The sequence below is a fragment of the Silurus meridionalis genome, chromosome 23 (assembly GCF_014805685.1).
Source record: "Silurus meridionalis isolate SWU-2019-XX chromosome 23, ASM1480568v1, whole genome shotgun sequence".
NCBI lineage: Eukaryota > Metazoa > Chordata > Actinopteri > Siluriformes > Siluridae > Silurus > Silurus meridionalis.
In genome coordinates, this window is record NC_060906.1 from 18,763,310 (window position 1) to 18,785,165 (window position 21,856).

Consider the following 21,856-nt stretch of genomic DNA (forward strand, 5'->3'; position numbering starts at 1 on the left):
TGCAATTCCAGGCCATAATGTAGAAATACACTTAAATTAATGAGCACATGATGTAAGTGCACTTTGCACTATCTGTTTTTAAAACATTTTCCTTATCTGGAAATCTTTAAAAAATAACTGCAGATCTCTGGATAATAGGACAGAAAAAACAGTACTTTCTGGAATTTATTCAAGCATCTTGTTATAATTGGAAAATGAAAATGAATGCTTTTACTGTAGAGGTCCACCTGGTGTAAAAAGCACTCCCTGTCCCACTGAATACTGTTCAGGGTCCCTGTGTGAACATGAGCTCAACACCTCATCACCTCACCACATCCAGCATTAGTGCGTGGGAGCATGTTTCACCCGGAACACATATCTGCAGCTTAGAGACTATGAGATCAGGGTCGAGGGTCAAGTGTGACATCATCGGTGAGGTGCGGTAAATATGCTTTGGATCAAAAATCCTGACGTCATGCCTGATCTTACTGGGGATTACATAAAGCTCCATTTCGCTCTGGGAGGCGTTCTGTCTCTAACTTCTCTGTTTCCTTCCTTCCTTCCCTCCCTCTCTCTCTCTCTCTCTCTCTCTCTCTCTCTCTCTCTCTCTCTCTCTTTTAAACAGAGGGAAATCCCCCTCACAAATCACCGATGTCTGGGAACAGGGCTAATGTAGATTTACTGCAAAAACAAATGAGATGCAGGGTCAGCGCATAAGCTTCAGCTTTGTTTTTTTGGTCCAGATCCCAAACATGTGTACCTGGGATTCTGCTTCTAAAAGGCCAAACTAAGTTTAATGAGACAAGGCTGAGAACACATTTGTTTTTTTTTTCTGTACAAATATACCTTTGACACTGAAAATTACTTCAGATAGTGAAAGTACAAGTAACGGGAGCCAGATTTGGCGGGATGTATTTGCTGCTTGTCCAAAAACATGACATGATTCATGAATGGGGTCAAAACACAGGCAGACATTTTTTTTTCCCAAAAAAGGAAGAATTCTTATGTGTAATCCAAAAATGCAGGGAGAGGTCGAAACAAAAATGATTAGTTACACCTGGACTTTAAACTATCAGAAGCTATATAAGTATGTTTGCAGTATATGCTGTGACATTCAAGAATTACTGAAACACAAAGTAAGGTGAATAAACACAAAGGGTGTAGAACTAGTAAATTAATATATTTTTTTAAATAATATTTTTTTCAACCCCAAATTTCCCAAAACAGTAATACATAATAAATAATATGATAATTCCCATAGATATTTTAATTATTTTTAGAACATTCCACAACATTATAATAAAATAAAAAAATAAAGAAGGGATAAAAAACAAAATGGAAAAAGGTATGAGAGTAATGGAGCTAGAGAATAGTAGAATAAAACCAATAAATGTTTTATAAGTATAAGAATACAAACTGAATTGAATAAATGAAAGCTCTAATGTAATAAAAATATATTTCCAATAAAAATTAATTATATTTAATTCCTGTATTGAGAGGTAGAAATTACAAATTACACTAAGAAAAAAAAATCCATCCAAAATGGCTGCCTTCATGACCTTACAGTATTCAGCTAACTTTTTTTTTTATCCTTCTACAATACAGAAACTATTACAGTTTCCTAGACCACACCAGCAAACACGTTTCTTATGATCGCTGAAGCAACACTGAACTATTGGATATAGTTCGTTTCATTTGCTAGAACATTAGTCTTGTGCCTGCAGTGCAAAACTTAGAAAGCAAACACTGAACATGAAATATTTCTTGGCTGAGTGACATCAAATGAGGTCAGAGGAAAATTGTGCAAATCAAATTTCTTTTTTTATGATATTCCTTTGACGATACAAAAATGAGACTAATTACACAGGCTACTTGTGAAGAAATGAAACAGCTAATACAGCTCAGGAAGTGTGGTCAGGACAACAGCAAGGAAAACAGGAAGTAAAACAGGAGGTGTGCAGGGGCGCTTAGTAGCAACATAGAAGATCTTTGTTTCAGTAACCTGATGAATTGTGCCAATTTATTACCTCATGTCAACAAGTGAGCTCATCAGGCTGGATTGTCCTGCTCCTGATCTTTCATTACATGTAAGAGATCTTTCATTTGAAATGCCATCAGTGGATTTAGAGTGTCTGAGGTATGTGTGTACATCTTAATCTCCACCATGACTTAAAGACTGTTGCATTTGTGAGCAGCTCAAATTATCCACACTGTTGATTTCCTGGTGATGTCAGTCGGACCACCCAAGTGCTTTCGGTCTTTCTACATGAAGACCTGAGGTCATATCATGTTGTCATCAACTTTAAATAGAATCAAAAACATCAACATGGTTATTAAAGTTTGTTATTACTCAAGGTAGAGGGACATTTTTCTGCGTAATTTGTTGACAGATTATCGATTTAGCGCAAATGTTTTCATTACCTTTGAATTCTGGGTAAAACTGCATCAGGAATTTCCAAAGTTAATATGACGATGATTTTCTGCTGAGAATGTACTAAATACTATAGCAATTATTTTTAATTATAAAGCGTAAATCTTTGTGACCCTTTTTCTTCAGTTCATGTATTTAAAATATGCACATAAACATGCTCATTAAATAATGACTTTTTAAAGTCAGTTTAAAGACATGAAAAGTAATAGAACATTTGTACAGGCATTATATGACATAAATCAAAACAACAACGATAAATATAAAAATAGAACTTTTACATTGCTCTTAGCAAGAGAGGTTGAAAAAGAAATAGAACTGACCCCTTTAGTGGTTAACAAAAAACAATGCAGCTAAATTAATCTATTATCAACCACAAAAATAGATATAGAGACATAATCACAGGCTGAAACCAAAAAAAAGACTGAAAAATAAACAAGAGACGAAAATACATCTCTAGAAAAATCCACATCGAGATATATTATTCACTCTTTTTTTATTCAGTGCATTTCCCCTGTCAATTTTTTTTTATGTTTGTTTGGGTTTAATGAAAATTCTCTTCTGTTCAGGCTTCAGTTATTTGATTTGTTTTTAGACTGCATGAACAATTTATAAAGACAAACAAACTGATCTACCGAGCTCTTAGTGTCTACCATTTGTCTTAGAGAATGAGACATATAAAATAAACTGTATATACACTATATACATTGACATATTGAATCTTAGTGAATCTCACACAATGAATGCTGTTCTATTTTTATGTCATGTAGAATGAGGTCCAGGAGCAGTGGGATGGAGGCTCCTGACAGCGGGTGCCTTCAGGTTCAACAGCCCAGAAAAGACTACCAGAAAGACAAGGAGGAAGGAGACAGTATTGATGAGATGATTAAGAAAAGTCCCATCATGATGGAGAACAAGGAAGAAGATAAAGCAGGGGATGCTCCTTTGCATGCAACAGCAAAGAAATCACAGAAACCTGCAGGAGAACAGTGCAGGAAGAAAGCCGAGCTAATGCAGCTATCAAAAGAGGAGCTGCTTCACCTGCTGGGCATCATGGAAGGAGAGGTGCAGGTACTAAAACTCTATTATGTACAGTAGTACTAAGTACTAAGGATGATAGATTTTAGGTTTAAAATTAAACTATTAATTTTTAGTATAAAATGTGTCATATTTTAGATATGACTGTATTAACATGCAATGTAAATGAAGCTAAAAGTAGCTTGAAGCTTCCCATACTTCCTTACTAGCATTGCAACTCCAGTACTAAACTAAACAAACAAACATATGATGGCTAATAGGGTAGAATAGACTTTTAGAATGCAATTATACTAATAATAATGTACTAAATATGCATTTACCCATGAATGTTGGTTGTTTTAGATCATTTGTATTGATTTTATTCACTGCAGTTTGACCATACAACCATTTTGAATATGTTTTGTGCATGAACCATCATACGATCATGATACAGTATTAAGCAATATGCTTCCCTCTAGCGGCCACTTTTGCCATGACATCCTGCACTTCCAGTTTAGTGACTATTTTACTAACCATAACCTGTCTCATTAGGAAAGAGTAAGATATTAATATATACGATGGTACAAAAGCCTTACCCTGGATCTGCCACAGCTAGGCAGAGGGAGGTGGTAGCTGAGTGATTAAGGCATTGGACTTTGGCTCGGAAGGTCACAGGTTCAAATCCCTCCACTGCTGGGTCCTTGAGCAAGGCCCTCAAACCCTCCCCTGCTCAGTTGTAAGTCGCTCTGGATAAGGGCATCTGCCAAATGCCGTAAATGTAGTTACATCACTCTGAAAACATACGAAAGATCTTTGGCTAGAACCTGCACCTTAAAAACTTTTCTTTGACTATATGTAACTCCATTTACTTTTATTCGTATGATTGACACTGCTATCTAAAGTAACTTCCTAAACTCAATTAGAGTTCATTAATGAGAAAGTTGTTATTTAGCTGACAGACAGACACAGGGGTTGAAATACAAAGGAAATAAGAATAAAAAGTAAGCGCTGGAGTGCTTTATACACTTGTCACAAAGCAACCAGATCATAAAAGGGGAACTTGCAATAGGGTGCCAAGTCTTAACCTACTGTATATAGCAAAAGAGACCACACCTTAAGGCACACATGTGCAGAGCTGAGGGTGTTTCTGCATCAAGTGGTCTTGGAATATCTGAGTTTCGAAAGTCATTACATGTTAGCATGTGCTGTACATGTGCTCCATATGCTCATTTATTGACTGTTTAAAAGTTTTTATTACATAAATGATTCCTTTTGTGCCATTCTAATTGACTGATAGATTGATGCAAGCACTTGTACTATCTATCTATCTATCTATCTATCTATCTATCTATCTATCTATCTATCTATCTATCTATCTATCTATCCATCTATCCATCTATCTATCTATCTATCTATCTATCTATCTATCTATCTATCTATCTATCTATCTATCTATCTATCTATCTATCTAATGAAATCATAACTGTGGCAGCTTTCCATCATTGATTTTTTACTTTTTGAATCACTTCCTCGGCAGGAAGTTGCAGACCATCGGGACCAAAACCCCATCCTGCAACACTCTATCTATCTATCTATCTATCTATCTATCTATCTATCTATCTATCTGTCTGTCTGTCTGTCTGTCTGTCTGTCTGTCTGTCTGTCTGTCTGTCTGTCTGTCTGTCTGTCTGTATTTCTATATATATAAGTGATTGATATATATATATATATATATATATATATATATATATATATATATATATATATATATATATATATATATATATATATATATATATATATATATATATATGTATATATATATATATATATATATATATATATATATATATATATATATATATATATATATGTATATATATATATATATATATATATATATATATATATATATATATATATATATATATATATATATATATATATATATATATATATATATATATATATATATATATATATATATGTATATATATATATATATATATATATATATATATATATATATATATATATATATATATATATATCAATCTCAATGCAGCTAAACCAACACTAGTGAATGGCGTTAGTCACCTGAGAAAACACTTGTTAGAAATGTGAGAAATATATCAAGGGAATTTTGCTAATAGGTAACAAAAACAATGGCAATTATTATGCTTTCTGAGTAGTCGTTTCAATTTTATCGTGTGACATTAAACCTTAATTAAACCTAAATCATTCAGGTGTTTCACACTGGGATTTCACACTGGGATAACACTAGCGATTTCCAAGTTAACCAAGTTATAGAAAACTCTACAATTATTAGACATTATTTTTCAGTATTAGGTCTTTCAGGTGTTTACATTTACATGCTTTCCAGTATGGGTTTCAATCATAATACTGTCTCATGTGGCACTTGTACAGTAAAGTGGTTCTTAAATAGACGTCCAGAGACCCACAGAGAAATATGCAGCATAATTAAAGTTACACTATCTATTATTGTGTTTTTATCATTTTTAACTTGTTTGAATGGTTTACATTTTAAAATCAATAGAACAAAAAACACCAGTCTATAAACATTGTGATTTTCAGTTACTTAATATATAAATAAATAAAGAAGGAAATTGCACTAGGGTGTCAATATTCAGCCGGAATATTACTTACACACATTTGAATACTTTCAATTATGCTCATAAAATAAATCTGTACTGATGATTTTTTTTTTGTTTGCTTGCTTATTTAAAGGTTCTATTAATGTTTATATTGTGCAGTTTAAAGGTTAAAGGCATCACAATGTTGTCATGCAATTATTAAGACAATTTAATTGGTCTCTGCAGGCTCGTGAGGACATTATTCACATGCTAAAGTCAGAAAGGGCGTCACCTGAATCCCTGGAAGCTAAATACGGCTCAGCTGCTCCATTCAGGCCTCTGCAGGCCTTACAGAGAGATAAGATGCTCACCTGTAACAATACACGTGAAGATGACGTCTACGAGGTCCCCATGATGGAGGTTAGAGATGCTAAATAGATGAATGCATCTCAGTTATTGTGATTTAATATACTCTACACAACCGTGTCACCGAGTAACTCACTGTTACACATATGCACGTGAAGGTTTTTCATTTTAAACAGATTTATAATGGATTGATGCTGTTGTCTCAATATAAATGTTACTTAAGGAAAATGGAGACCATCATATGCTCCCAAATCCCCCTGAATGGCATATAGGAATGGCCATATAATAGATGCAATTAGCATGAACTATTTGGTTCTGGTTTACAAACAGTATTCACCTCTAAAACATTAATTTGGAGTTCAAATGAGAGAGAGAGAGAGAGAGAGAGAGAGAGAGATACAGTTTGGAAACACCTTGTCTTTTATAGTGCATGCATGTTCCTTTTGTTTATATGCAAAACCTAAAAGCAAAAATACACAAGAATAGGACATTGAATGACTGAAAGAAAGTTCTGTGGACAGATGAGTGTAAATTATAAACATTTGTCTACATCAGAAGAACTTATGTAAGATGGAGAATAGGAGAAACGATGTTAGCAGACTGACTCACACCCACAGTCAAAAAACCTGGAGGTGAGAGCTTAATTGTTTAGGGCTGTTTTGGAGCAGGGAAGGTTGAAGACATGTTCTGGGTGAAATAAATATTGAACCAGCATGGCTAACATTTCATAGTTTAACGCCATTTAGGATTGGACTGTACTGAACTGGAACAAACTTCACCATACTACAAGACAATGAGCCAAAGCAAAAGATATTTAGAGGGCAAACAGTCAGCTGTAGTGTTAACTATCATGGAGTGGCCTGCCTAAACTGCTCTGGGATGAACTGGATCACAAGGTTAGAAAGAAATATCCAACTAGTAAAGAACACCTTTGGCAAATATGACAGGAGGCATGACAAAGTATTTCAGCTCAATGTTTGGAGAAACAATCTGTCCGCATTCCAAGACTGTGTAAAGCTGTTATTCATGCTGAGAGGATTTTTCAATGAAAATTTAGTTGAACATTTGCATATTTATACATTTGTTTGGTCAAAACACAGAATAGTGTGTTGGATAGAAACAAAAGGAATCAGGGGTCTCTAAAATATTGACAGGCACTGTTTATATCCACACACATCATTTTTTAATTATTTTGTAATAGTTTTCTCAGCAAATGGAGTTTCACAATGGTATGCAGTTAAAACTATTTCCAGTAACACTAATATCAATATGAATTCTGTGATGTACAGCTGGACCGTTTGGAGGAGAAGCACAGAGAGACATACAGAAGGATGCTGGAGCAGCTCTTGTTGGCTGAGAAATGCCACCGTCGCACAGTTAATGAGCTGGAATGCGAGAAGCGCAAACACATCGACTTCATGAACAAGAGCGATGACTTCACTAACTTGCTGGAGCATGAGCGCGAAAGGTGAGAGGACAGTGATCTGTGTGTGTGTGTGTGTGTGTGTGTGTGTGTGTGTGTGTGTGTGTGTGTGTTTGTGTGTGTGAGAGAGAGAGAGATTACAAAGCATGTTGTACATTGTTCTTACACAAAGAACAGAGCTTTGTTCCACATCACTTCGTTTACTTTAATCTCTGCAAATGCATTGAGGGCCAGCGCATATACACAATGATGCTGAGTGACACCAAATCAAACAAATCAAAACACCATCAAACATGATCAAGATCAGAACATAAGAGACAGAAATAACACCAAATGAAACTGAAAAAATACAGTTACAATCACACAAGGCTTGATTCATGATTAAATATTTATGCAAGACTTTTTATTGGGGTTGTCTTCGTAAGGACTTCATAACACACTCGCTCACAGGCACTGCATTATTTATTTACAGAGTTATGCATCAGGATATATAAACATGTTTTGTCAGTATTCCCATAATTACATGAGGCATATTTTATAAAATGCTTTGTATAGAAGTCAGAGGGCATGCGTTAACAACAAGACAGTGACATGCTGTTTTCAGAAAATAATCATCAAGAAGGAGACAGAAGCAGAGTCTGTTACTATTCAATAGTTGATTACTTTCCAATAACCGTGTGTCCAGAAGAGTTGTATTACACATCTCACAAGGGTTTGACAACAAATCCTGTAATCACATTACATTATAGCAGCTATAAACCGTAAACCCTCCCACAGAAAAAAAACAGCTTGACCTGTTACTTATGACAATATAAAATGATAAAGCCAAAAATAAATTGGTCCAGAAAATGTACTGATTCTTACAAACAACTGACTCTGGAGAGTTCTTACACAAAATATAACACAAACAAGGAATACAATTCAACTGCTGTATAGTATAATGACAATGATGTTATGCCTATTAGTTCCACTTAAGACACTGATACACACAGATTTGTGTTCGATAGCATACATACACTATTAATAGCAATATTTGAGCATTTGAATGAACAATAGTCTTTTGCTATATTCAACAGCTTCATAAATAAGTAGGATTGCCCTATTAAATGACAGATTTGTATCTTTATTAATGACACATCTATTGAGAACCTTATAAACAAATAATACCAAGACATAAGTATTGAAAAAATCACATTCTCTCGAAAAGTTTTAAACATTAATATAACCAACTGTCAGATCTCATACCAGTCCCCAGCAACCATTGTGACTTACAAATTTTGCTGGCATTGACTCCAACTACCAACACAAAACCAGCTCAGTCTAACTGCTACTGATTGAGCCCAGGTCTGCTCAATTAGACACACACTCACACTATAAAAAAATACTTTCATTCAACATGATGCAAAGTATTATGCTTACTGTAACTCTTTTACTTTGGCATTTACCAAGTCTTCAATACTCTTTTCTATTGACTGTTTCTGATCTTGTTTCCCCCCGTCAAGTCTGTTTGTGAGTTAAACGAGCACTATCTAATGCATTTGCATTCGGCTGTATTTCATGACAATAACACTATAAAATAATTATAAATACTTAGTGACAGATATATGCGCATGTAGTTCAGTGGTTAAGACATTGAACTAGATTTGAAGGTCATAAGTTCAAATCTCAGCAGCACCAAGCTGCCCCTGCTGGCCCCTTGAGCAAGGCCCTTAAACCTAAACTGCTCAGTAGTATGAATGAGATAATTGTAAGTCGTTCTGGATAAGGGCATCTGCCAAATGTTGTTAATGTTAATGCGTGAGTGTGTGCTATGCAGCCCTTATTTCTCTAACATCAATACATATGCATTTACTTTATGAAAGAAATGATGTCATTTTTGGCGTCACTCAAACGGGGTTTTAAATAAAATTGTCATGCATTATTGTAAAAATATGTTGCCAGTATTTAAACTGAAATATAAGAGAATCTAGTTTTAGGCAATGCAGATGCTTATGAGTCATTCATGGATTCTTTATTTTCTTTCACAGTAATGTAAGTCCATTTCCTTATACTTTATGAGTAATGAGCTGTTCATTTATAGCCAGGCATTTTTCATATGTGTTATTATATGCTTATGCATGTGTTGTGAAGTTCTTACGGAGTCTTACCAATACTTGAAACGCACCAGTTTATTCTAGCACTGTATGTTACAGTTGACTTTCCCAGGTCAGAAATGAATCATCGAGCTAGAATACACACCATGCACTGTCTCCATAAACATGTCTGGTTCAGATTTAGTGTAATCACACGAAAGCTGCCACACAGCAGCACACAAAGAAAAAGAGAACCAAATGAACCAAGAGGCCTGTGTGTTTTAGGCTCAGTGAGGATGAGTGAGGCCTCCTAAAGCACTGCTGATTAGCGATCCAGCAATCAACAGGGAGGTAATTAGGCCAAATCAGGGACAAATGACACGGGCGGAAGATCTAACACAGTGGTCTGTAGTCAGTTATCATGTTTGCTTAGATGCAGTTTTGGTGAAGTTGTACAGAGCATAATTTGGCATTGTGTACAGAAGGTTTAAAGAGTCTCTGCAACATTTGCTTTCTTTTCACCAGTTAACAAAATAACTACAGTGCTTCTGAATACATGTTTAAATGGGTCATGATTTTATCTTATCTGTCTTTCTGCCTTTTCTGCTGTTAGAGATACTGGAAACGTCTTTATCACTGTGGTGTATTTCCTTCTTATAGAAAATGTCCTGTTTTACAAGGTGTTTAAATTCACTGTTTAGAAATGCAAGGAGCAAACACATAACTGTCCAACCAACAATTAGAAAAATCTAAGTATAGCAATAGAAAAATCAATTTCTTTTCACTGATTTTGAGAAGCTGCACATTGTGTGCCTCCCTAATAATGCAATTTATATAGACAACCATAAATTATACAATCTTAAAGATATTTGATATCTATTAATATCGATAGCTTTTTTTTTCTATATTCGTTTCCTCATAATGAACAAAAGCAATTGTAACAAGTAAAATGGTGCTGTGCTTTATGCTTTATATAAAGGTGATATGCTTTATTTTTTAAACATTTAGACCTGATGAAGTAGACAATTTGATACCTTTACATACCTATACATGCAGATTTAGTTCCATTATAAGCAAGCAATTTTTGCCATTTTTGTCGTAAACGGCAACAAAACAAAACCTCTCTGAGAGAACATGAAGGAAGAATCTTATACACAATACAATATAGAAGAATGCTATATACAATCAAAGAAGCAGCCTCCAATGGGAATCGGCCCTCATTTTGCTTGCAGTGGATTTGATTATTTTGATCATTTAGATAATTACAGCACAGAGACTGTGTGGAAAGGTACAGAATATGTATGAGCACAATAGAAGTTTATGTAAACAGCAGGAACGTATAATCAAGACTGAAATGCTCGGGAAAAGCAAGTCTGTGGGATTAGGTTTCAACTGCAGCAGGAAGGTAAATTATATAGGCAAATAGCTTGTAGACAAAGAGGAACCCGGAATATCGCGTCTCAGGAAACATACTTTGTGTTAACTGATTAAAATAAAGTCACAGTCTTTAATTCACAGTCTGTTCATACTGAAAATCCTGTCAAGGTACTTAGAGTTCAATTTATGGTTTTACTCAACTACACCTGTGCACTGTAATGATTTATGACTCTATCTGGTGTCAATGAGAAGAGGATGATTTCCCTTTAAAATCTGTTTTCCTTTTAAAGTTTCTACCTTATGTTACGCCAGGGACTTTTTTCAGGCTCGTCTGTCTGTTGTTAAAAATGTTATACAAATAAAAATTGAATTGAACTGCAGTCGTATACTAAAGCAGACTCAGACTTTAGTTTTGGACCTGAATGAATCACTCACAGCTGCTTCTTAGCTCTTCAGTAGTTCTGGTCCAGGAAAACCCTATTGTTTTTCCTGCCCACGTACCTGATCCAACTGATGGGCTTATTAACATACTGTTGAATGGCCACTGGATGTGTCATAGCAGGACGAGCACGAGAATATGCAGCACAGGAAAAACTCCATTCAAAGGATTGGGAACCACTGGACTACATCAGCGCAGCAGAGAAGTGCTGTTTCTCATTAACTGTGGCAAAGCTATGTTTATCCTCTATTTGGATAAGCAGCGCACACAACTGAGCAAGCTGAGCATCATGCCTCTGTGTTCGCATTCTCGAGGCCTGACATGTTGGGACACATACTTTGTAATATATTCTGGCCCCATCTGATAAATCCCTTACAGAAGACGATTACTATCAGACTCGCTTGTGTGCTCAGCATGAAGGCATGAAAGGTTGACATGCACACGCTGATCTCATCGCATCGAGTATTACATGGATAATTTCCTCTGTGTTTTAACAACTTCGAAGCATGTCTAAGCATATAGATGTGTAAAGGCTGTTCTCCATGTATAAAAATGCTTGCTTGCTTTGAATGCATGTGGACACGAGGTGAACAGATTAAGAATTTTGTCCTGCAGAAACCTGTTTACAGTTCTTTCATTCATTTAGAAGCTTGGAAATGAGTTCCTATTACAGCTTAATTTAATTATCCAATTTATTTGCGGTGGCATTTCTTGGAAATGTACAATGGCCACCACATGCCTGTGTTATAAAATGCTTGCTGCTCACAATAAGAGGGTACTTTACTCACACCAAGGGTGCTCACAGCAGTTTATGGAAAGTTGACATGGTGACCCTGTTAAGCAGAAAATAAAACATTTCCAAAGCACTTGTAGCTGCTCCAAGCTCCAAACCACTAACCCTTGTCTGTTAAAAGCTTTTATTATAAAGGTATTCAGATTGACTGATAAGTTAATTATGGGAGAAAAATCATAATAATGAATGTGCTGTTAAACCGACACATGGTGTGTATGTGTATGTTCACTCAGTCATGTTCTCTATTAATGTGTTGTTATGTGTTTATGTAAGTGAATTTTTCATCTCCGGTTTCCAAGCCTTTTTTTAATAGTATTCACCCTAAGCATTATTATGTTGTGCACATTTAGCAGGCTCTGATTTCATGCAACTGAGACTGCTTATGATGTGATGGATACTCAATTGCTCAATTTGGGAATTTCACATTAGGTTCACATAGGCACATTAGGGAATTTCAAATTTTTTTGTAAATTAATTTTTACTCGGTAAAGTAAAATAAAAAAAATTTAGTAACACTTTGAATTAAAAAAGTGTATAGTATAATGCTGCAAAAAAAAAAAAAAAGAAATTGTAATAATTACACATACCTTATGTCTAAAGTATATCTCCACCATGTTTTGTCTTTTCATATGTTTACATTTTTGTTATAATTACAGTGCCTGTAAGCATTTCATGGTAAAACATTTAATGGTATAAAGATTTACTTTCACCGAACAAATAGATAAATGTGCAGAGTTTAAATAAAAGCTTTACATGACTTGGCATCCGGACAGTTCATTTTTCCCAAACATTCAGTTAAAATACTTTGCTATTCCTCTTGTAAAACTTGCTATAGGTGTTCTTCACTAGTTGGATATTTCTTTTTGTCCTTGTGATCCATTTCTTGAAGAGCAGTTCAATAGGATTTATTTATAAATAGGATTTTTTTTTAAGCAAAAAAATGTTAATTGGGTATATAGTTGAATGAAAAATTAAAGAAAATTATATAATATAACTAGAGTATACAAAGTATTTATTTTATATTATAGATTCTTATTTATACATACATTTCTATATATTCTTAAGCAGTTTTCACACATGTATTAGGTTTTAATGGGTTAAGAATCTGAAAAACAGATCAATGCTTTGTTGAATTTGACAAACTGATGAGGCAGTTTGACATTTTGCAAATGTTATCATAAATGTTGCCTAACTTACTCTCTGGCATTTGCATGGTTAGTATTACTCTGGAGCTGTATCGCTCATGTAACTTACAAGAAACACAAGACTCATTCACCCAAAACCTACTCTGTAAACATTATACCTGCTGTAAACTACGTTCAGTACTGCAGTGGTTTTGAACTTACTATGTGACTGAAAACTAACTAAACATTAACAATGTCACTTAATATTATGGAGACGGCCAACTTGGGGTAAAAATCATCAGCTTTTTTCTCAGTGTTTTCATATCACCCTGACCTCAACACAGCCAGCAGCCAATCCTAACCTTGTTTACTTTATAATAATGTCTATTAGTATGCTAGTGGTAATTATCTAAATTACATCTAAATTAGTTTACTTCATTATTTCTACTACTACCAAGAATAATAATTATTATAATCTAAACTTTATTTATCTTACAGCTTCCATTCATTTAAGAGTTTGCTTAAAGAAAAAAAGAAAAAGAAAATTATAAATAAACAAATAGGCAAATGCAATAATAATAGTATAGTAGTAGTAGTAGTAGTAATACAATAAACAATAGTAATGGCAATGACAATAGAATAATGGAAAAATACAAAATAAAAATAATATAAAATTCATGTGAAAGTAGTTTCACTACATTCATTTATTATTGTAAATATCGATTTTAATGTACTACTGTACGTAGGTATGTTTGATATATGTGTGAACACCAAACACAAATGATCCAACATGAACTTTTGCATGATGTTAGAAATAATGTTCAGCATTAAAAATGTCCAGTAATACTTGTCCAGGTGCACTTTTCTTTCAATGTATGAAGGTGTAGGTTTTTTACAACAAAAAAATTTTTGGCTGGTCAGCATTTAAGTGTGGATTTATGAAACCATTTGCACTGTAGTTATACATCGCTATCATAAAGTATCCGGTCATGTTTGTGCTATTGCAGTTGCCCTTTCTGACCCCTCGAAGCCCCCCTCCCTTTCACATCGCCTCATGCTTCGTCTCAGTGCTCATCTTTCAGCAACGTGTGAGCACATTCCTCTCCGATCCGCTCATCTCAGAAATGCATCACAGGTGATGTCATTCGGACCTCACAGCACCTGCGATTGGTTAGCAGGGCGCTATGCGGAAAGACCCACCCTGAACAATAAAACTTATTGTGTAGGCAGTTCCAACAAGGAGCCTTGACTTGCCTCTGTCCCTCTGCATCATTTCTTAAAATTTTTTATCAAACTATTTCATACTTTAAGCAGAGTAAGCTTATCCTCCCATTTACACTGCAACATTTTCCAAATAAAGGACTCTTCTAATATGCTTCAAATGTACTTCTAATGTTCCAACCACCCCCTTTTTTTTTTTTTTTTAAATACATAATCATTTCCTGATGGAGGTTGGGCCTAGAGCTGCTTTTAAAAGGAGTTTCATTAATAAATTCCCATCAGCCTTATAATATAGCCTGGTCACATTCCTTTAGATGATGTTATTGTTTATTTTTAGCTATAAGTTAAAACTAGATGAGATCAGAACGTCTGTTATATACTTAAATCCTGAGTATTTAGGACGTTGTACTCAGAACGAGGGAAAACTAATCGCAACATGCAGTTTGGTCATCTACAGCCAGTTTCAGATCTTCACCTAACATTTGCGATTACATCATCCTTGAAGTATTTGCATGGACTGAGCCTCTGGACCCTGGTAGTCATAGCTTTTCAGGCATTTTGCATATTTTGCATAAATATTTACCCTAAACCAATGGCTGCCTTTAGCAACCTGCCCAAGAAAAAATATGAGGTACAAGCAGCATGGTACTTAGAACAGATTTGTAAAATGTTTCCATCATAGTTTTGATGTTGTACAGTTCTCATGACCTAAAATAAAACATCTTCACCAGTGGAATTTCTGGGTTACAGGGCTGAGCTAGACAGTCTGGCATTGTTCCCTCAACATAACAAAACTTTTTCTTTTGCATTGTTGTCCTGTCTCCATGGAAACATTTGGTTACGACAAAGTAGGGAAATATTTGGGTCATGTCGGACTCCTGGTTTGTGTGCTATGTGAACTGTGAATTCTTGAGTTTTTAAAGTACTTTGACCACTTGGCACTTTGACCAATTGTTGTCCTGTCCATTTCCTGAGACAACATCCTGACTTCGTTCTAAGCAAACAGTGAAAAGAGAGAGAGGACAGACTTTGTGCAAAACTACAGCCCCCCCCTTGTCAGTCCCCTCCTCCTTTGCCCAAACAAGGGCCGAACAATCCTGTGCCTTATATGGGAGGATGATATCACCATCGAGTGGAGCAGTGCCTTTCTGCACAGCGTTCACCTTTCATTTGCACTGATGACATGTTTGGAATGTGATGGCTAATTCTGCAGGGAGCATGGGACCTTCACTCAACCCTGCTGAAGTCTTGATGGCTCATAGCGACAGACACTGTTGAGAACTCATTAGACATGGACTCACATGGAATACATCATAGTTAGCGGGTGAGTTTGAAATCTGTTTAGAATCTAATGGATGTTGAGGAAATAAACACACCGGTGCGTACAGGTTGGATTAAGATCCTTTTAATGATCATGTGATTTCTGCCATTTACCAAGTTTGGTAAATAAGTTGACTTCACATTAGGCTTCTCTTTCATCTTTAATTGGGTCTGGGGCACTTGCAGTGGATTTATTGCGGTGACATAAAGGTCCCCTGCAGAGCTGAAGCAGTGTAAACATTTACCAACATCACGGATGGTTGCGTTTTCGGTGCTCTTGATGGCAAAGCATGTATAAGAGTAACAGGGATTTAGTGGAAGGCTTTCAAGCCATGTTACTTTGTACAATCTTACGGCACTGTGATCGTGCAAGCATGTGAAACACATTAATCTGTTGTCAGAGACAATCACATGAGGGCTAAGAATCAGTTCTAACCCCTTCTTTGTTCTCTGCTGTGATACTTTTTTCCCTTTTCTGGTTCTCTGCTTTGCATCCCATTTTGCTTTGAATATTATTTAGGCATCTGATTGAGTTTTCTCACCACTGACATATGTGGGTCCCCATTTGTCAGGTAAACAACTGAGATATTAAATCTTACACTGTTCTTGTGTACTTTATGCTTATTAATGAAAGAAATGTAGACGACTTGTTTGTCTAACAATTTACCATCAGTTTATACAGATGTTTTTTTATTGTGTTTTCCTCCTAGACTGAAGAAACTGTTGGAGCAGGAGAAAGCATACCAAACCCGTAAAGACAAGGATCACAGCAGGCGACTAGAAAAAGTAAGAGAAGAGCTGGTAAAGCTGAAGTCCTTCGCTCTAATGTTGGTGGATGAGAGGCAGCTCCACATTGACCAGATTGATCAGCAAAGTCAAAAGATCATGGACCTCAGCAAAAAGCTGCAAGAGAGAGATCAACATCTGGAAAGTGTCAACAACAAATACAAAGTGGACAGTCAGAAAATTCAGAAGTTGGAACTGGAGTTAGAACACAAAACTGCTAAGTTCTCACAGGACCATGAGGACATGACATCGAAGCTCTCTTGTTTGGAGTCCCAAAACCGACAGTTGCGCACAAAGCAGGCTGAACTATCTGGAAGAATTGAGGAGTTGGAGGAAAGTAACAAAGCACTTAAGAAATCCGAGGAGGATCTGCAAGAGTTACGGAACAAAATCAGCAGTGGAGAATGTGGAAACTCAAGCCTAATGGCAGAGCTTGAAACTCTCCGTAAGAGAGTGCTGGAGATGGAGGGAAAGGATGAAGAGATCACAAAGGCAGAAGCACAGTGCAAGGAGCTGAGGAGGAAGTTTCAAGATGAGGAGAATCACAGTTGTGAGCTGAAACTTGAAATTGAAAAGCTACAGAAAAGGATGGCAGACTTGGAGAAACTAGAGCAAACGTTTAACTTGAGCAAATCAGAGTGTACACAACTTCACACAAGCCTAGAACGAGAGAAGAACTTGACAAAGAACTTAACCAAGGAGCTGGAGACTGTTAAAAATCATGTTAAAGAGCTTCAGTGTGCTGAATCCAGACTTGAAAAGGCAGAAAGTAGCTTAAAAGACGATTTGACAAAACTTAAGTCATTTACTGTAATATTAGTGGACGAGAGGAAGAACATAGCAGAAAGACTAAAGCAAGAGGAGCGAAAAAGTGAGGACATGAGCAGGCTATTTAAGGCTGAGCAAAGCAAGGTCATGGAAATCACAGAGAAGCTGATTGAAGAGAGCAAAAGGCTTTTGAAACTGAAGTCAGAGATGGAGACGAAAGTGTCAGCGCTCACAAAAGAGAAAAATGAACTAAGCACTAGACTTGCATGTGAAGAAGAGAAAAAAAATGATCTTATTACAAAGGTCAACCTAATGCAAAAGAGGGTGGACTGTTTGGAGGAGGCTGAACGGAAATCTAGAAACAGACGTGATGTAGACAAGGCAAGATTTGCTGATGAAGACAACAAGGTTAAAGAGTTGACAGAGGAGATTGATAGGTTGAAGAACCGTTTGAAGCAGCTAGAAGTTGTTGAGGGTGATTTGATGAAGACAGAGGATGAATATGACATGCTTGAAAAGAAGTTCAGAACGGAGCAGGATAAGGCCAATGTCCTTTCTCAGCTGCTGGAAGAAATGAAGTCACAGATTGCCAGAAACAAAGCCATTGAAAAAGGGGAAGCTGTGAGCCAAGAAGCTGAACTAAGATTGAGGTGCAAGATGGAAGAGGCCAAAACCAGAGATTTGCAGGCAGATGTTCTGGCTCTTAAGGAGAAGATTCATGAACTGATGAACAAGGAGGATCAGCTATCTCAACTTCAGGTTGATTACACAGTTCTACAGCAGAGGCTCATTGACGAGCAGGATAAAAACAAAAATATGAGCCAACAGATCTTAAACCTCACCAAAGAGTTAGAGGTGACTAAGCGATACAGCAGAGCACTACGACCGAGCATGAATGGAAGGAGGATAGTTGATGTCCCTCTTACCTCAACAGCTGTCCAGACAGATGCACATGCTAATGAAGCTCTTGAAGAAGAGACTCCAGCAGTATTCATAAGGAAATCAGTTCTGGAAGAAAATCATGTGATGAGCAATTTGAGGCAGAAAGGCCTTAAAAAACCAGCAGTGCTAGAACGTTATCCACCTGCGTCTACAGAACTAGGTATGAAAAAATCATTGATTCCCTGGATGAAGAAGAAAGAAGGAAGTATGGACGCACAGGATGGCTTAGACAAGTTAACTTATAAAGTTAATGGTGATGTGTCACCTCAGCCACCAGAGTTAACCATGTCACCAAAACCAGGTCGCCCACTGCATATAAGGGTGACTCCAGATCATCAAAACAGCACTGCAACATTGGAGATTACTAGTCCTCGTGCTGAGGACTTCTTCTCAAGCACTACAATTATCCCTACTTTAGGGCTGCAGAAACCACGCATAACTATAGTCCCTAAACCAAATACTGTGTCACCAAAGGGCAGCTATGATGCAATGGACAGGACCAAGTCTCCAGTGACTATTACGGCCATTTCAAGAGCCAAATCCCCAGATGGAAGCAAGATTTCCTACCCTGACTCTCCAAGTTCTCCTGTCTCAGTCATTACAGTTAGCACCAGCCCAGTGATGCAGGCACCTATCTCACCAGAACCTCAGGAGAACTCAAGCATGGGCAGAGCTGTGTTTAAGGTAACTCCAGAGAAGCAGACTGTGCCAACACCAGTCCGCAAATACAACTCCAACACCAACATTATAACAACAGAAGACAACAAAATCCATATTCACCTAGGAAGCCAATTCAAGAGGACTCAGGACTCTGGAAGCAGTTCCACACTCACATTAAGGCCTTTGAGTGTATCCACAGAGAACAAGGAGACAGCCACTACGGGGACTGTCCTGCGTTCTCCTCGACAGTCTTCAACTTCTTTAGGGAAATCCACACCTGGCAAGATGACAAGTAGCATCACAATAACCCCATTACGTCTGCTCCTTCCAGGCCAACCCAATCGGTGGTGAGTAAGCATAAACCACACATGGCACAAAATGTCAGCCTTTGAACCACTTGTTTGCTGCTAGTTATTTAGCAATTAATAAATCTGTGTGACTTTGTGACCCCAAACAACATAATGATGTGCAATCTTCTACATTACAGTTGCTTCTGAATTGTTTCAAAATGATATCAGGGGGTGTCTACTCCCTAGATAGATCTCTGTCCAGGTATAGATAAGTGCAATACATTACCTAACATGTGACTGTTAACTAACCCTGGAATGATCTGTTATGCCAGTTCCACCTGAAAACAAGTGGAATTCATTTTCTTGTCAAAATGGTTTTACTTGGCACCAACTGACTGATCCAACCTATATAACCATAAATAGGTCTAAGCTATTTGCACTTAGCATTACCTAGACTTCATGTGTGAACAGACGCAATCTAACAAGCATTTCCTGGCACAATAAGACCCTCTACTAAAACAAGCACAATAGATAATTGAGAGAATTTTAACGTGTAACTTATCAGCTCGTTGGTGGTAGGTTATAAACGTCACATGCTAAACACACGGCTTATAGATCTTTATATAATAAGAAGCATTTCGGATCCATGAAAACCTCTTTATTGCTTGAAGCATCAGAGTACTTGCAATCTAGCGGATGGCCATCCCTGTCTACAATTGAATCATGAGAGCGATGGAATTTATTCACAAATTATACCAATTTGTTTTGGAAAATTGCAGGGAATTTTAATCTGCAATGAAGGGGCTTGCCATCTTCCCTGAACTGCCTCCCAATGCGTTCAAACTATGTATAACTTGTGGGCTGTCTTTTAGTGTAAGGAGTGGTGTTAAGCAGCTCTGTTCTGGCTGGGGAATCATTTTCAGGCTTAAACATGCAATTTAAAAAGATACACTTTCTAAACGTTTCAGTTACCCTACCATTACAAGCGTAGAAGCACTTTTGGACAGTATGTCAAACATGCTGTATGAGCTTTAATTTGACATGTACCCTTTTATTTTTTTTTTCATTACCAGTCCGGGACGGATGTGCAGTCAACTCGGACTTGCTCAGCAACACGAATCCCTATGTCAAAAGGTATGAAACCAGGCAAAACTGTAATGGGTCTCTCCGCAGTGTCCAGGATAGAGTCTCGAGCTGAAAGCCATTCAATGAAAATTGAACTGAGGAAGTCTGCAGTGATCAGTTCATTGTCCCCAGTGGGGGGCAAGAGCTGAGCTTCTAGCAATCTGTATTAGCTAAAATGAATTGATCTATGCAGTACAGAGCCACTGATGTACCTGATTATTTTAGTTAGATGTAAGCTCGTAATGACTCTCTATTGAAGCACTTGCAGAAACCAGGTATTATCATTATCTCTGTTTTCAAAAAATGTGATTGCGTTTGTATTTTAAGAATATGGTCTGGAAACTATAAAGTATGTATATAGTATTGTATATACATACTAGTTCATGTATATAGTGTTGAAACTTGAACATACTGAACATACGGTTCTTTGGTTTGAATGCAACATAATTTCTCCAACTAGAGCACAATGTTAGGCTACTAACCCCTTGGCTGGGTTTTTATTTTCTTAATTTTCTTCTCTTATCATTTAATTCCTTGTTCTGCTTGACATGATAGTTGCTAGTGGAGGTTTCCACAAAAAAATGCATATTTAATATTATCTGTCATTAATTAATTTGCACCAAGCCTAAATAAATGAAATTTTTCCATCCCTCAACATCTATACATTGCCTTTTTTTTGTCACACCATTTTCATGTATAAGTTGTCATGTTAATTTGAATAAAGCATTCACTAGGAAACCTCCATTAGGTGTGCCGTAATGCACTCCATAATGCTTCATTTAATTCTCTCATCTGCATAAACAAGGAAATTGCTCCATAAAAAGCTTCCCCGAGCATGCAGTACTCATCAAAGGTCAGTAGATTTCACTAAATGTTTCAAAAGCAGATAATGAGAGCAAATGACTGACATTTTAAATCAGCTGAAAAAGTGAAAAAGCGATATAAATCAAATGTTTTATTATTAGTGGAAAGTCATTTTCCACCTCGGCCTTCGGTGGTGTCCTACCTCAATCCACCTCTTAATACCACATTATAGTGCCACAGCTATAAATACCATCAATATATTTGAGAAACGCAGTACACCAGAGCGCAGTACATCACAGACATGTATATCATGCAGTGAGAATGGATG

General features: G+C 36.6%; 1 protein-coding gene across 1 annotated transcript in view; it reads left to right on the plus strand.

Moving 5' to 3' along the window:
* The window catches only part of LOC124377091 (filamin-A-interacting protein 1), a 31,930-nt gene extending 10,551 nt beyond the window's left edge, over positions 1-21,379 (plus strand). The window contains 6 exon segments of the mRNA XM_046836400.1: positions 3,178-3,478; positions 6,265-6,438; positions 7,674-7,852; positions 16,864-19,619; positions 19,622-19,656; positions 20,673-21,379. Of these exon segments, the coding sequence (XP_046692356.1) occupies positions 3,179-3,478; positions 6,265-6,438; positions 7,674-7,852; positions 16,864-19,619; positions 19,622-19,656; positions 20,673-20,873 (3,645 nt within the window). The 5' untranslated portion in view covers position 3,178 and the 3' untranslated portion in view covers positions 20,874-21,379.
* Positions 21,380-21,856: the final 477 nt, after the last annotated feature.